Source organism: Aspergillus aculeatus (genome assembly GCF_001890905.1).
Source record: "Aspergillus aculeatus ATCC 16872 unplaced genomic scaffold ASPACscaffold_20, whole genome shotgun sequence".
Classification (NCBI taxonomy): Eukaryota; Fungi; Ascomycota; class Eurotiomycetes; order Eurotiales; family Aspergillaceae; genus Aspergillus; species Aspergillus aculeatus.
Window position 1 is genome coordinate 342,766 of NW_017962995.1, and position 14,014 is coordinate 356,779.

General features: G+C 55.7%; 5 protein-coding genes across 5 annotated transcripts in view; 3 read left to right on the top strand and 2 right to left on the bottom strand.

The window, feature by feature from the left end:
* The window catches only part of ASPACDRAFT_81935 (emp24/gp25L/p24 family protein), a 2,119-nt gene extending 1,442 nt beyond the window's left edge, over nucleotides 1–677 (top strand). The window contains exons 3-4 of the mRNA XM_020205984.1: nucleotides 66–345; nucleotides 422–677. Coding sequence (XP_020051796.1) covers nucleotides 66–345; nucleotides 422–432 — 291 coding nt within the window. The 3' untranslated portion in view covers nucleotides 433–677. The remainder of the gene's footprint in view (nucleotides 1–65; nucleotides 346–421) is intronic.
* A 4,577-nt stretch (nucleotides 678–5,254) lies between these two features.
* ASPACDRAFT_64367 (uncharacterized protein) lies at nucleotides 5,255–5,581 on the top strand (the record flags this gene model as incomplete). The annotated part of the gene is made up of 1 exon (XM_020203999.1): nucleotides 5,255–5,581. The coding sequence occupies one exon, from the start codon at nucleotides 5,255–5,257 to the stop codon at nucleotides 5,579–5,581; it is 327 nt and encodes a 108-aa protein (XP_020051797.1).
* A 1,030-nt stretch (nucleotides 5,582–6,611) lies between these two features.
* ASPACDRAFT_126865 (uncharacterized protein) lies at nucleotides 6,612–8,478 on the top strand. Its single transcript, XM_020196978.1, has 3 exons — nucleotides 6,612–7,537; nucleotides 7,730–7,803; nucleotides 7,899–8,478. The coding sequence occupies exons 1-3, from the start codon at nucleotides 6,778–6,780 to the stop codon at nucleotides 8,244–8,246; spliced, it is 1,182 nt and encodes a 393-aa protein (XP_020051798.1). The 5' UTR covers nucleotides 6,612–6,777; the 3' UTR covers nucleotides 8,247–8,478.
* A 49-nt stretch (nucleotides 8,479–8,527) lies between these two features.
* On the bottom strand, nucleotides 8,528–10,547 carry ASPACDRAFT_126867 (RNA polymerase II-binding domain-containing protein). Its single transcript, XM_020196979.1, has 2 exons — nucleotides 10,367–10,547; nucleotides 8,528–10,281 (listed from the first exon to the last, which is right to left on the bottom strand). The coding sequence occupies exons 1-2, from the start codon at nucleotides 10,514–10,516 to the stop codon at nucleotides 8,605–8,607; spliced, it is 1,827 nt and encodes a 608-aa protein (XP_020051799.1). The 5' UTR covers nucleotides 10,517–10,547; the 3' UTR covers nucleotides 8,528–8,604.
* Nucleotides 10,548–11,158: 611 nt separating this feature from the next.
* Nucleotides 11,159–13,113, bottom strand: ASPACDRAFT_13534 (uncharacterized protein; the record flags this gene model as incomplete). Its single annotated transcript, XM_020197127.1, has 5 exons — nucleotides 11,159–11,449; nucleotides 11,506–11,645; nucleotides 11,696–11,761; nucleotides 11,808–12,851; nucleotides 12,894–13,113. Coding segments are annotated over 5 exons (1,761 nt in total), but the record flags the coding sequence as incomplete, so codon positions are not given.
* Nucleotides 13,114–14,014: the final 901 nt, after the last annotated feature.

A 14,014-nucleotide genomic window follows, 5' to 3' on the forward strand; every position in this document is an offset into this window, starting at 1 on the left:
ACCCCGAATCTCATAATTGCCTTCAAGCAACGACCGGAACTAATGATTGTATTGGGAGAGGGCAGGTCGAAAACGAAGAACGCGCCCAGCTCCCCTCCCGCCAGGGCGCCAGCCCCGAGCAAGCCTCAGCGCTGGAGGAGTCGATCTTCAAGCTGTCGGCGCAGCTGTCGACCATCTCGCGCAACCAGAAGTACTTCCGGACGCGCGAGAACCGCAACTTCAGCACGGTGCGCAGCACGGAGCGCCGGATTTTCAACTTCAGCGTCATTGAGGGCCTGATGATGGTGTCCATGGCCGCGCTGCAGGTGTTTGTGGTGCGGTTCTTTTTCCAGGGGGCGCGGAAGGGTACGTTTTCGCCCCTTTTTCCCCTGGTGTCCATGTTTGGGTGTGGTACTAATATGATTACTTTGGGCGGAAATAGGATATGTTTGATCTGGAATTTGATGATGATGTTCAAGGCATATATTCGATATTACCCCTTTTTTTTGTTGTTGTCGTCAGTGTCATGGATAAAAAGAGAATTGAGCAATTTCTCAGATCACTCTAAACTTTTCTGTCTGGCTTCTCTGCTAGAGTGTATCGTGGCGTTCCTGACCTAACCTAACCTAACCCCATCCTACTCATAGCACCGTTCGAACTCAGGCAGTTCCCAATCGAATTGAACTTTTTGGTATCACAGAGCATTATATCCTGCTTCGAGGTCTTCAGTCTATCGGTAAGTGGGTGTTATGCTTCCAAGCCTGGTTCTTGGTTTTGTTCTTCGGTAGGGTTCCGGGGTATACATTCTACTATGCACATACGTTACTTGGTTCTTAGTAAGTGGATGAATGGATGGATGGATGGGATTATTTTGAAGGCAGGCAAGTGAGTTTTTTGATTCGATTCGTTCGGTCATTCATACTTTTCTGTTGCTACAGTCATAGGCTTTTCACAGATACTGAGTTGGATGAACCAACACAGTGGGTAGGTACGGGGACCTGCGTTTCAAGTGGCAGGTAACTAGGTCCGAGGGGTTGGTTGGGGCGAGGGATGGAGTCGCCGTGTGGGTGGGTCTCTCTGCTGAATTGCTTGCTCCTCTTTTTCTTTTCTTTTCTTTTCTTTGAGTTGGGTTGGGGTAAGGATATGGGTGTTGGCTGGGTTGGTTGGTTGACTGCTTGAATGGTTGGCTGGGCGGTTGTTCTGGACTGTCTTGTGCGAGGAGAAGGGAGGGGAAACAAGGGAAACAAGGCAGGGCAGGGCAAAGTAAAGCAGGGTAGTGTGTGTACCTGCCAGGGTAATAGGCCTAGGGAGGAGAGGGAGGAGGAGGAGGAGGAGGAGGGGGAGAGAGGAGCGTTGTGGCCAATTTTCGCCTGCCGGTTCTTGCTAATTCGTCATCCCGGGTCGTCGTATCTGGGATTCGATGTCGGGCTTTGGATCGTTTCCTTCGGGGTTTGAACGTCTCACGGGGTCAGGGGTCAGGGACATAGGATCAGTTGGGGTATGGGGAGGAAGGGGGAGCTGGGTATCTGGGTCGAATGTAGGAAGCAGGCAAGGTAAGCCACGGCAGGTTATAGCTGCTTCTTTCTCTGGGTTCGGGTTCGGGTGGGCTGGAGGGAGAGGAGGGCGATGGATGGATGCATGTTTTATGACCATTACTGCTTTGAATGTACTGGACGACGGTGCTAACGGGTGTCTCTAGGACAATCGAACTTCTGGCTCTACGCAAAATAAGAGGCAACTATCAGAGAGAAAGAGGAAACTAGTAGTCGTCCACTGGGATAATTTCGAATTATAGTGTCTAGAAGGTTTTGGGAGAAACAATGGGAAGGGCAAGCCCATATCTGCCTCACTCTTGATTCTGGTTTAAAAAAGTCCTTCAGAGTGACTACGACTATAGTATGAAGAAAATATGACAGGGCCTGCATCCATATCCCACGTGACAGGGCAAGACGGCGACGGCGACGACGATGACGATGACGATGATATTCTTCGCCATCTCCGTCATAACTATAGCCCAGCCCGCCTGAAGAATCAGGTATTCGGCTTGGTTCAGGTACTGTCCACACGTTTGCAGTCTTACCTGCTAGTTCCATTGAGTGATGGCGGTAGCATATCTACTCGTACTAGCTACATTGATTTGCCATCTCGTCATTGCATGACTATAGCATATGTATGCCAAAGGGAGATGTCGACGTCGATGGCGAAACATTCGGGAAAACCACATCCCTGACCCTGTTGGATTGTATTGGAGTATAAGCAATATCAAAGTGTTTGAAACAGTGGGCCTGGCCTGGCCAGGATCAACGTGATTCGGAGACGATAAGCGTGGCGTCATGGGTCTTGCAGGTGTGAGAGCGAAACCTCCCCGGCCGAGACTCCCTGCCCCTAAAACGAAAGAAAGTTGGAGAGCCGCACTGTATTGACCAGGGGTCCGTACCGGGTGTCGTGTTGCGCAAGTCGCATCAGGGGGCAAATGCGAATGGAAGGGGGTGAGGGTTCCACGAGTTCTTGGGACTATGGGGTATGACGTTTAAGGGTTACGGGCATTGAGTGACGAGAGGTTGAGAGAGTGGAATTGTTTCTCGTTGCTGTGAGAAGGGGAACTGAAAAATGACGATGAAGTTGGTGATAGTGATCTGGACCTGGTCGGGGAGGGGAGGCGAATTGGGTGATATCATCTTGATGGGTGAGGGTGAGCGCCTGCGTAGCCCTGCCAGCCTCGTCCATTGTCTACTGTCCTCCACTGCCCCTTCTGCGGTTTCCCGCCCACAAACAATGATTCAATCACCAAGAATGGGATGTAAAGGTGCTACTCATACTTACCGTTTGGTTAACGTGGTTATTGTTCTTGGAACTCTTGCAGTGCTGTTTTCCGGATGATATGGAAGAAGTGCGCCTGGCAGCTTCTTCCCGCTGACTTCATAGGGCAATGGCAAGCAGCGCGAAACCGTTAGCGGTTCTAGAACATGCCAATGGCTCGGGGGACTTGGTTTTTGAAGTGGTGATCGTCGGTTTGATGTCCATGGAAAGTCATTGTATCTGCAGCATGTCAAAGCGCGTGCTACTGTCGTCGATGCTTTACGCCATCAGAGGTCTGATTTAGTTGTTGGTACGATGCAAGTTCCAAGTGGGTGTTAGAGCAGGGGTTCGATCCACTGTAGGGATCTGATGCTGTGCTGTGAGCCTCGGGTCTCGGTTGCCTGGGTCACTGAAACATGAGCGACGTGGACCGTAAGCAAAGAACCACGATTGCACTCGCGTGTACTCCGAGGCCAGTTGGCCTTTTGGACGTGTTTAGGTGGTTGGAGTCGTGGAGTCGAGAGATCGATCCACCTCGTTTGCTGGAGGTGGATCGACAACGTGTGGGCAATCAAGCGGATAAGTTATGCGCAGGTCTATCGCTGACAATTGCATTTACATAGCAGTATGGCCATTGCTGTGCTGTGTTGTACTAGCTGCATCGTCCGTTGAGCCATTGTTTAGGCATGAGTAGATGGAGATATCCATCCTCCAATTGTCATGTTGTCACGCTGTCGTTGAGAGTAACTACTGACTACTACGTAGTGGGCGACTAGCAACTCCGCCGGAAAAATAGTTCCATGCAAGCCATGGAAGCCCCCCGCCCATGGTCAGTGTTGGGCTTGCTTCCCTGCCCTCACTCTCGTCGCATTCAATCGAAAAGAAGAAGAAAATCGTGTCTTCGCTGATGGGAATTGAATGCAGCACAACGGGTTGTTTTGATAAGTTCCTCCAGCAACTGGGATGGTCGTGCAGAGAAACAACTATGAAGGCAATGCGACTCCATCCATGACTCGGTGGCACAGCCCGTGACGTCAGAATGGCGGCCTCAGGCACTGGCGCCGGCATCTTCCCGACAATCCATCCACCTTTTGCAGTATTCAACTATTCATCCACCATCCACTACAAGCTTCGAACTCTACCTTTCTCACTACCAGAATTCATCCACGGGCCTTCGCTGGAGACATCCGTGCCCAGGGACGAATCAGAAGCAATCGAACTCTTCGAAATCTCACCCATGAGTTCAGAGCCCATCATCACCGATTCTTCGAACTGTTGATCACTCCTCAACTGGGATCCTTCCCCAGCACCCCCAGCACCACTCAGCACCACCCCCGATCGGAGGCCATTTTTGCCTGCAGACGACCGACAGCGCTTGGTCTTCGGGGGATGGCTTCACCCCCCCGCTGCATACACTAGTGAATCTAGTGAATTCTGATCGCCCCCATTTTTTGTGCTAGCTCCGGCTATGACACATCCTGTTCCAAATCTTTCTTCATTCCCCTGGCCACACCAGCCCGCTGTCAAACATTCGACTCCTACGAGCTCACACCCTGACGCTCATGTCGCTAAGTCGCTTACGGGCAGTCACCCTTCCCGCCCCCCGTCGCAGCGTCGATCTGCAGGGACGGTGCGCCGCAGCAACGACCACCAGAAAAGTTAACTGGCGATCTCACAACGCCATGTATCGCAGATGAGCCAGTCGCATTCCACCAGTGACCTCATTCTGCTCCTCGAGAGGGTGGACCGTGGTCCATCCGGGGGGAACGCCGACTCTCGAGCCAGTGGAGTACGGTTATTTCCGATCAGCATCCTCTCTGATGTAGGACGGACGCCGCCCTAGTCGCCGCCGCCGCAAGCCCGTACCGATGAATTAAGGGACTCTGCTGGGGAAGGGGCGCCGATTTTTTTTTTTGCTAAATGGTCCCTTCTCAGTGTATGCTAGGCGCGCCTCCTCATTGGCTGTCGTGATGTCATACGCCCTCTCAAGGGCGAGAGCATAACCTCATCCGTGGGCATGGGTTGGTGGGTACTTCCGTTTTGATGTGGGCCATCATGCAGACAACAGTTTGGAACCTACTGTCACGGCATGCACATTGATGGACCACCGTCATGATTGTTGTTGTGATCTCATTCGGTCCGATTGTGTTTCCCGCCGCATATATTGTGCCCTGTCCTCGCACCTTGGAAAGATCTATCTTCTATTGAGATGAAGTAGTCCTGTCCTACCTGGGCTTTCACGAATCTTCTTTGTCTATTGTATTCTACATTCCCTATCCAAGCCTACTTCCGCTACGGTCTGCCAAAGGTGAGGCTCAGCATTCGGTTCTATCCACAATATGCCCTTTCTGTATGTGTTTGCTCCTTTGCGTGGTCGGGATGACATGACATTGATGGTCAAAACGAAACGCATTGTGGAGATTCATGGCGTGATAGTGAGGAAAACCGCTAATCTGATGGCGATAGACAAGATAACATGGCCGCCTCGATGAACGAAGATCAGTACCACTCGATGCCTCCCACTGGAGGCGAGGCCTGCCGTCCTCCCGGCGACTACCGCATCCACAGTCACCGGACCACCGACCCCCATAGCTCGGTGGAGGACTACAACCGAATCATGCTTGAATACACGCAGCGCCGGATGGCGGACTTCGCCGAGTTCGACGACGACAAGGGCTCGTTCCCGAGCCGGAGCAGCCGCAGCAGTCAGACCAGCGGCAACAGCGGCACCTCGACCAGCGGCGTGCTGGCCCGTCAAGCGGCTGGACCGACTTCTACTTCGGCGGGGTCTCCTCATGCCTAATCGTCGCGCCGCAGGGCCGGCGCAGACTCGTCTAAGCTGGGTCCAGCATGAACAGGTCGAGGCTGAGCCTTGACTTATGTTTGGTGCAACCAGCTTACACGAGTGAACGTTTAATGAAAAGGAGTTTGAGTTGGTGTGCTTTGGGGGGTCAGTGGCTAGCCTTAGTAAGGTTGTGGCTGCTGGGACTTCCCAGGCGTTTCGAATTACTGGATTAGCGAGAACGCCTTGATTTGGAAGCGAAGCGAAGCAATGCCGAGCGACACGCATTGCGCCCGATAGAAGGGCGATTTCTCGAGCTTGAGGCTTGACGATTATGACCCGTGGTTTTGTTTTTGTATATGATTGATACCTCGAATCGAATGGACTTTGATTTACCATCGGACTTTTGACTCAGTGGACTTTTCTGCATGTCATGTATCTCGCTGCAGAGATGGTTGCTGTTTCACCGAGGTTTGCGTTTGGTTCTGCATTCCTGGATAGCCACGTTGTGTTTGTTCGGGGAATCTGCTCCGACCATTGTCGTTCTTTGGGACAATGATGCTCAATGATGCTGCAACAGTGAATGCAGTGTCGAATAATGTTACTGTGTAGTTGACTCGGTCGGCGTGAAACCTGTAGTTATCTTGTATGTTTTTGCAGCTAGGACTGGTCCTACAATACAACTTTAATATGAATTTTGGTGGCAGTCTGTCCTTGCATCAACCCCCTTTCTTGCAGTCACCACATACAATTAATGTTAAATCTCCAGCACCAGCTAACCATCCCGACCATGAGAATCGACTGGCAACCACCTGGTCCTCTACCACTCTTCCAAGATTCAACCCAAGGCCCAACATTCCACACCGGCACATTCCAAACAAGAACCCTGATAAACCAAGTCGCATCCCTGCCAGCCAAAGCCGGTCCACCGAGGGAGGAATTTGGCAGCCCTAGCTACCTACATTGCAAAGCCAACAACTCGCAAGCCATGTCTTATACAAATAACGCCACCACCACCCCTTGACAACCCCAACGCCCACGCCCACGCCCACGCCCAACACGCCCGCCAAACCAGAACCCTGTCGACCAACTCCATTCAATCCTTTAGTGGTTCTCTGGATTTTCACCCTATACACTCTTTTGACTGGCAGTGGCACTTATTATCCACCATACTAGTAACCCAATAATCGAAAACATAAAAGACCAAAAACAGAAACATGAAACTCTCCACCCTGCTGCTCATCACGCCGCTCGCGCTCGCTATTCCCTTCACGCCTCACCCAGCGCAACTCCACGATGACCCGGACTCGGATGCGTTAACCCAGACCCAGGGCCAGGGTGAGGGTGAGGGTCAGGGTCAGGGCCAGGGCCACGCCCAAGCCCAAGTCCAAGACCAAGGCGAAGCCATCAAGAGCCACGTCCTGCAGAACATGCGGCCGCAGACACAAACTCAAACTCATCAGGCACACTCTGCCCCGACCAGCACCCGCACCCGCACCCGCACCAGCACCAGCACCAGAACCAAGGCCGCAACACCGGAACATACCACCACCACCGCCAGCACCACCGCCAGCACCACCAGCCCAGAAGCAGAGGCAGAAGATATCAAACCCAGCCCCAGCCCCGAAGACGAGGACGACAAAAACAAATCCACAGATCAACCCAACCCCGAACCCAACCCCACGACCACAGACAAATCCAACTCCAACCCCGACCCCAAGACCAACTCGCACCCCGACGACAATGAAAACAGCAAAGACAACGACTCACCCTCAGGCCTAGCCAGCGCCATCTCCCTCATCCCCAACCCCAACGCCACCCAGAACCCCGGCACCACCCAGACCTGCCCCACCGGCCGCCCCTCCAAGCAATGCTGCCAGAGCATCGAGTCCGTCGCCGACTCCGTCCTGCAGCCCCTCGGCCAGCTCATCCCCTACCTGTCCGGCATCGACGTCTCCAGTCTCATCGCTTTGGAGTGTACGTTACCCACCCCCCTCTCCTCCTTAAACACCCTCTATCCTAAGGACTGGGGGATTTCCCGTCCCGGGGGAGAACCCCCGGACCCCCCTTCTTTTCCAACTTCCTGGTTACCTACAGTGCTGTATACTTGGGGAAATCTACCGCTTTAAGCTGCCCAGTATATACTAACAACAAAACCGAATGGAATAGGCAACGCAATGGCCAACAGCGACCCGAACGCCAGCTGCTTCGAATCCGTCATGTGCTGCGAGGGCGTCCCCGGCGTACGTAGCCCACCTTACCCTCCCCTACCCCAAATCCCCCCCGTTTTTGCGGGTATGTTCTGGCCACATACTAACGAGAATAAAATGGCGGATAGCAAGCAACATCCCAACAAACCCTCAAAACAGCATGCACGAGCTGGGACCAGGCCATGGTCGACAAGGCGGATGACGACGCTGCGGACGCTGCGCAGGCCGAGGCGGAGGCGCAGAGGATGGCTGCTGCTTCTTCTTCTTCTTTGCCCTCTCCGACTCCGTCGCCGAGTTCGTCGCCGACGCCCGCGCGGGCTGGGGCGGGGCCGAGTGCGACGCCGGCGAAGAGGGGCCTGCCTGCGTTGCCTCTCCCTGCGTTGCCGGATCTGGGGCTGGGCGAGCTACTCGAGGGTGGAGCGGGGGTGTTTGGGCACAAGGGGAGTGTTGTTGGCTTGGGCGGGGGACCTAATTAAATAGATACACAAATCCCGGGGAGGGTCAGGGATTTTTCTTTAGATGGGCTTGGGTTGAGGGTACCAGGAAGTTGAAGAAAAGGGGGGTCCGGGGGTTCTCCCCCGGGAATGCTTTACAGTTCTATGGATGATGGTTGAGGTTACCATGAAGTTTGAAAGGAAGGGGGGTCCTGGGGTTCTCCCCCGGGACGGTATACTCTACTCTAGCATGAGATGTGTGGTGGGTGGAGGGTGGAGGGTGGTTTGGGTTGATTGTTTTGTATGGTTACATGTATTTTATTGGGAGAGTAATGGATTATCTGTTGGCTGGGTACATTGTGAATAGTCTCTATCTACCGCTCTATGGACTGTCGACTACCTAGCGACCGCGTGAGTACTGCTGCCAGCCTCGGCCATGGCCATGGGCGGGGGCGTGGGTGTGCGATGGGTGGGGCGGGGGGAAGTGGTATGAGCCCGGGGGCATCTGCTGGGCGGCGTAGTGGCCTTGGCCTGGTTGTGGTTGGTACTGGCCCGGCGGGTGGTGGTACTGGGCAGCTGCCGGGGGTTGGCCGGGTGGGCCCTGTTGATATGGCGGTGGGAAGTGGGAGGGCTGTTGCGGGTGCGGGAAGGGCATTGGGGGCGGCGGGGGCGGCCAGGGGCCCTGGTAGTTTGGGGGAGGGGGAGGAGGAGCGTGGGGAAGACCCGGGGGGAATCCGGCCTGGTAGGAGGAAGGAGGCGGCGGGGGATAGCCCATGGATGGATGGGGAGGAGCGGGCGGAAGGGCATGTGGTGTCGGCGGCAGGAGCGACGGAGGGGGAGGAGGGGCAGCAGAGCCGTACGGATTCGAGGCAGGAGTAGGGGGCGGGCGATAGTCCGAACGATAGCCCGCCGGCGTCGGCTGGGGAGAATACGACCGGGACCGCTCCCTCGGCTGCTGCCATGCTCCTCCACGCGGAGGGGGAGATCGCGACCTCGTGGATCGGGACTGGGGCCGCGACCCGTAGCGTCGTCTGCGCGGCGACCGACTGTCGCCTCTCCATCGTCCGCCCGCCTCGCTCTCGCTCTCGCTGTAGCGTCGCTTGTGATACGAGCCCCGACTGCGGCTGCGACTGCGTGTGCTCCTGCTCCGGCTCCGGCTGCGGCTGCGACTCCGCTCCTCCTTCCCCTTCTTGGCTCGTTTCTTCATCTGCTGACAGAACCCCCTCGACCAGCCATAATACGTCTCGCCCTTGACGATCTCGCCGCTCAAGCTCTCGCGCACGACGAGCTGGCCCAGCTCATCCAGATCCAGAACCTCATCCTCCTCATGCTCGACCGCCTCGTCCGCGGCCCCCGCATAGATCCCGTCCACCTCGCCCAGAAACTGCTTCAACGCCGCCACCAACTTCCCATCGGCGGGGCCCGCCAGAAACTGCAACGGCCTGATGGCCTCCCCGCGCAACGGCACCGCCTCGTCCGGGATGATATGCGGGATCAGATTGCCGGCGGGCAGATCATACCACGGGGTGGCGGGATCGCCATGCGTGGCCGGCATGACAAATGGCACGTTCTTCTGGTGGTGTTGTAACGAGGAAAGCTCCTTCTCGGCGACGGCGAGGCTCTCCTCGACGATCAGCGAGGTCTTGACGGGGCCCGACAGCGCCGCGTTCTGCACGACCTCGCGGAGCTTGTGCACGTAGTCGGCCGCGTAGTAGCCGTTCTGGCCCCAGATGTCGAGGAGCTCATCCAGCCGGCGATGATGTTTCGGGTGCTGCTCGCGGGAGTAGGCGGCGGCGGCGCCGAGGAGGTCCACGACGTGCGGCTGCAGGGCGCCCGTCAGCGTCGCGAAGGCGGCGGTCGTCGGGAGGTGGTATTTGGTGTGGTGGAAAAGGTCGTTCAGGAGGTAGAGGATGTGGAGGCGTTTGCGTTTCGCCGAGGTTTTTTTGGCCGGTGGTGGTGCCGCGGCCGCGGGCGCATCTTCGAATGAGGCCGACAGCGCGACCAGGTACTTGGCCCACACGCCGACGCGATTGGACGAGGAGACCACTTGGTGGTCGATGAGCCAGGTCTTGCAGGTCTAGAATGATCGGGAGAAAACATCGTGATTTAGTATGTCTTGAGGTGGTTAAGCAAGGGCGAGAGGCGGCGACGGCGGCTCAAACCTGGATGTTTGCCGGGGTGCATTGCGCCAGCGCCCGGTCGAGCGAGGTGTGGAATGCGGTGATGGCGTCGCGGGGCACAGAGGTTGGGTCGGGGCGCAGCAGCCCCGCTGAGAAGGAGGCCTTCGCGATGGCAAGTTGATGGGATGCCATCGCTGCTCGGTGTGGGGGTGTTGTTGGTGAGGTGAGGAGGAAGTGAGAGCGGCCGTCATGCCCGACGCTCGGCGGCTGCGGGAAGCTACCTGCTGCACGTGACCCCGTCCGCCCTAGTGTGGTTACAGGGGAATACAACTGTTGGGTTATTTCCAGGACGAAAGTGGTTCTAGTAGGGAATACTGTTAACTGCTAGTACTAGTCATGAAAGTCCTTTTATGGGTCAGTGGCAATTACTGACCATTGTGCTTTTTACTAAGTATTGGGTGGGCAACTGCGATCAACGATGTCAACAGTTATGTCAACTGGTTTCATGTCTAATATGAAGGGTTGCTTTGAGAGAGGTTGGGTCTGATAAAGGGTCACTGCGATAGTTGGTCTGATAAAGAGTTTACTTTGATACACAGGTCGATTCTGACACAACATACACAACCGACTAACTATTCAACTCGTATACATAACATGCATCATCTATAAGCCAAAATATACATGCCACCAAAAAGCGGCAGAGAAGCGAAATTATTATCATCACATAAACCGAATCCAATCACCTCCTATCTTCCTTGGTCCACCCCTCCAGATTTAGTAGTGTCGGCGGCGGCCGTGACCGCCGATGATGTTGCGGCGGGCCTTGTGCGAAGGCGAGGCGGTGATGGTGGGGGTGTGGCTGGACGCGTGGGCGGAGGTCTTGGACGCGGCCGACGTGGACGTGGCGTGGGCCGAGCCACTGCTGGGGTGCGCCTTGGAGGTGGCCTTGGAGGTGGCCGAGGAGCTGGCGACGTGGGAGGAGGAGCCGGTCTGCTTGGAGCTGGAGCTGGAGCTGGTCGTCTTCGAGCTGCTCTCCGTTGTGGATTTGGTGGTTGTCGTCGTGGTCGTGGTGGAGGTGATCTTGTCGAAGCCGAAGCATTGCTCGGACAGCGTGGTGGCGATGGACTTGATGGGATTATCAGTAAGGCACCTCCTCTCTGTCAGGCATCGGGCACACTTACCGCGATGTTCCAGGTGCTGATCGGGTTGGCTTCGTCGCTTGCGCTCGCGACGTCGGCAACGAGGTTGACACCCGCGGACGGTGTAATCTCGACCGCGTAGTGGTACTCGGAGCCGTCCTTGGAGCAGGCGGCTTTGTTGGCTGGGATTCAGTCAGCACCAGCACACTATTCCATGGAAAGGGGTACTCACAAGCCTCAAGGGCCAGGTCGGCACCGACGTAGGGCTGCATGTAGATACCAGCTTCCCAGCCATAGCCTTTTGCGCGTTAGCTTTACTCGTCTTCCTGGCAGGACTGACTTACTGAAGATCTCGAGCTCCAGCTCCACGGACACCTTGCCGTAGATCTCGACGTTGGCCTCCAGCTTGGCATCGAGGGAAATGTCCGTGGTGGTGACGGTGGGAGACCAGCCGCTCTGCGTGAAGCTGACGGCGTTCTTGGAGCCCTCGTCGAAGGTCAGCTCCGCGGTGGCGGAGTCCTTGAGATCGATCTCAACACCCATGCCGATGGTGGCTTCTCCGTCAATCGGGCCGATCGACCACCCGAGGGCGACCTTGACCATGGGGCCGATCGTGGCGATCTTGGCAATACTGATGCCGTCGATGGGGATCGTGACCAGGTCGACCTCGTCCGCCTCGGACTTGGTCAGGTTTCCGCCCAGCTTGACCTGGGGCTCGATGTAGGCGGAGACGCCCTTGGGCGACAAGGTGGCCGTGGCCTTCTCGCTGCCGGTGATGACGTTCCACAGGCCGCTGGCACCGCTGGTGTACTCGAAGACCAGGTCGAACTCTCCCTCGGTCTTGCAGGTCGAGCACCCCGCAGACAGCGAGACGCCGTCCTTGTCGAACAGGGATTTGTCACTGAAGGAGAAGTCCTTGGCGATGTCGATGGTCTTGTCGCTGGTGCTTTCACTGCGCTTTCTCTTGGTGACACCGCGTTTCGCAATGGCAACCTGCGAGTCCGTGGTGGGCTTACCGATCTTGATGGCGTAGTTGCGCACAGAATCCTCCCACTCGGTCACGTTGCCGGTGAACCGGGCAGTGTTGACGTTGTCGCGGAAGCTGGCCCCAGTCATGATGAACGGCTGTCGGATGGTGTTCCAGCCACACTGGCCAGCACCGGCCACCAGCATGACATAGTGAGCATCGTCGTCGTTGACCCAGTTCCAGGCGTTCTTGGCATAGGAGTATGAGGTCGAGTCCTGGAATGCAACGGTCACGCTGGCGCTGGTGCCGTTGGTGCAAGTGACATTCTGAACCAGATCCTTGAACGCTTCCATGGCGAGGATACTCTCATAGTCCTCCAGCATACCCACCGTGAAGTTTCCGAGGATGTCGGTCTCGCCGCCTAGTCAGTCCGTATTAGCCATTAGACATGCAAATCACAAACTCTCAAGCTTACCACCCCAGTAGAATGAGTGTTGGTCCTGTAGATCCAAAGAAGAGGTAGAGGTAGTAGTCGTGGACCCCGACACCGCGATCTTCACCTCGGTGTTGGTGGTCGTCGTCTCGTACGAGTCGATCTCGGCCAGTTCCACAGCCAGAGCTTGCTGGTACAAGGCGTAGGCCATGAGGCCCGATGCCAGACCGTTTTGAAGAAGTTTAACCATTTTGATTATGACAACCAGGTCGATAGTCGAAATGAACGAATGAAGAGGGATAGTCCCGAAAGAGCGTGTATCACTATCGTGATGAAAAGAACGACTGTCGCGGTGGACAAGAAAGAGTGACTGAGAGAGAGAAGGTGATGATTTGCGTGAGTATCTCTGAATCCGCCGACATCTTCTGGTCTTTTAAACCAGGCCATACTGTTGGCCCCCAAGTTCATCCGTTCAGGATCTTTTGGTGGTCTCATGTCAGCCCGGCTCACCTTGCTCCTTTCATTAGACGATCGTCTGTCTGCAAAGAGTAATATTCCAGACTCAGACTGCAAATGCAGCTCCCAAGGGGCGCAGCCATGGGGAAGCCAACCGGCGATAGCTCTCGTTCCTAGCCAAGTTGGGGGCGGCTGCATAGGGCTTCGCTGGGACCCATCATAGCAGCCTTCGCCCGCAATCCCCCAAGCACATAGACCTTGAATCCTCGTGTTTCTCCACTTTGGGATGCAGAGCAGCTGTCTGGCTTGCGCGATGCCATACAAAGGCCGTGTACCTTTCTTGGCGTCAGAATTGTGCCTGGTCCAGACAGAGCGAAGAGACTGAATTTTCCAGCTGGAAAGGAAGGACCCTTCCCACAACAATCTTAGAGTTGTTTCAAGGCCCCTGCTTGCCGTCACGGTAGGATGAATCAGGCACACCAACATAGGTCAAGCATTCTAATCCATGGGATAGGTTCAGGAAATGCTTGGCTCGGATCCATGCACCCTCGCCCCACCAGCAATTCGCTTCTATTCACAGCGGCATTGCCCAGACACTTTCATTCATTCGGGATTGAAGAATATCTCGTACGGTCTATTTGAGAGTGAAATGAGCATGATTGCCGCTCAGCGATCTGATGCGAATAGGAACAACC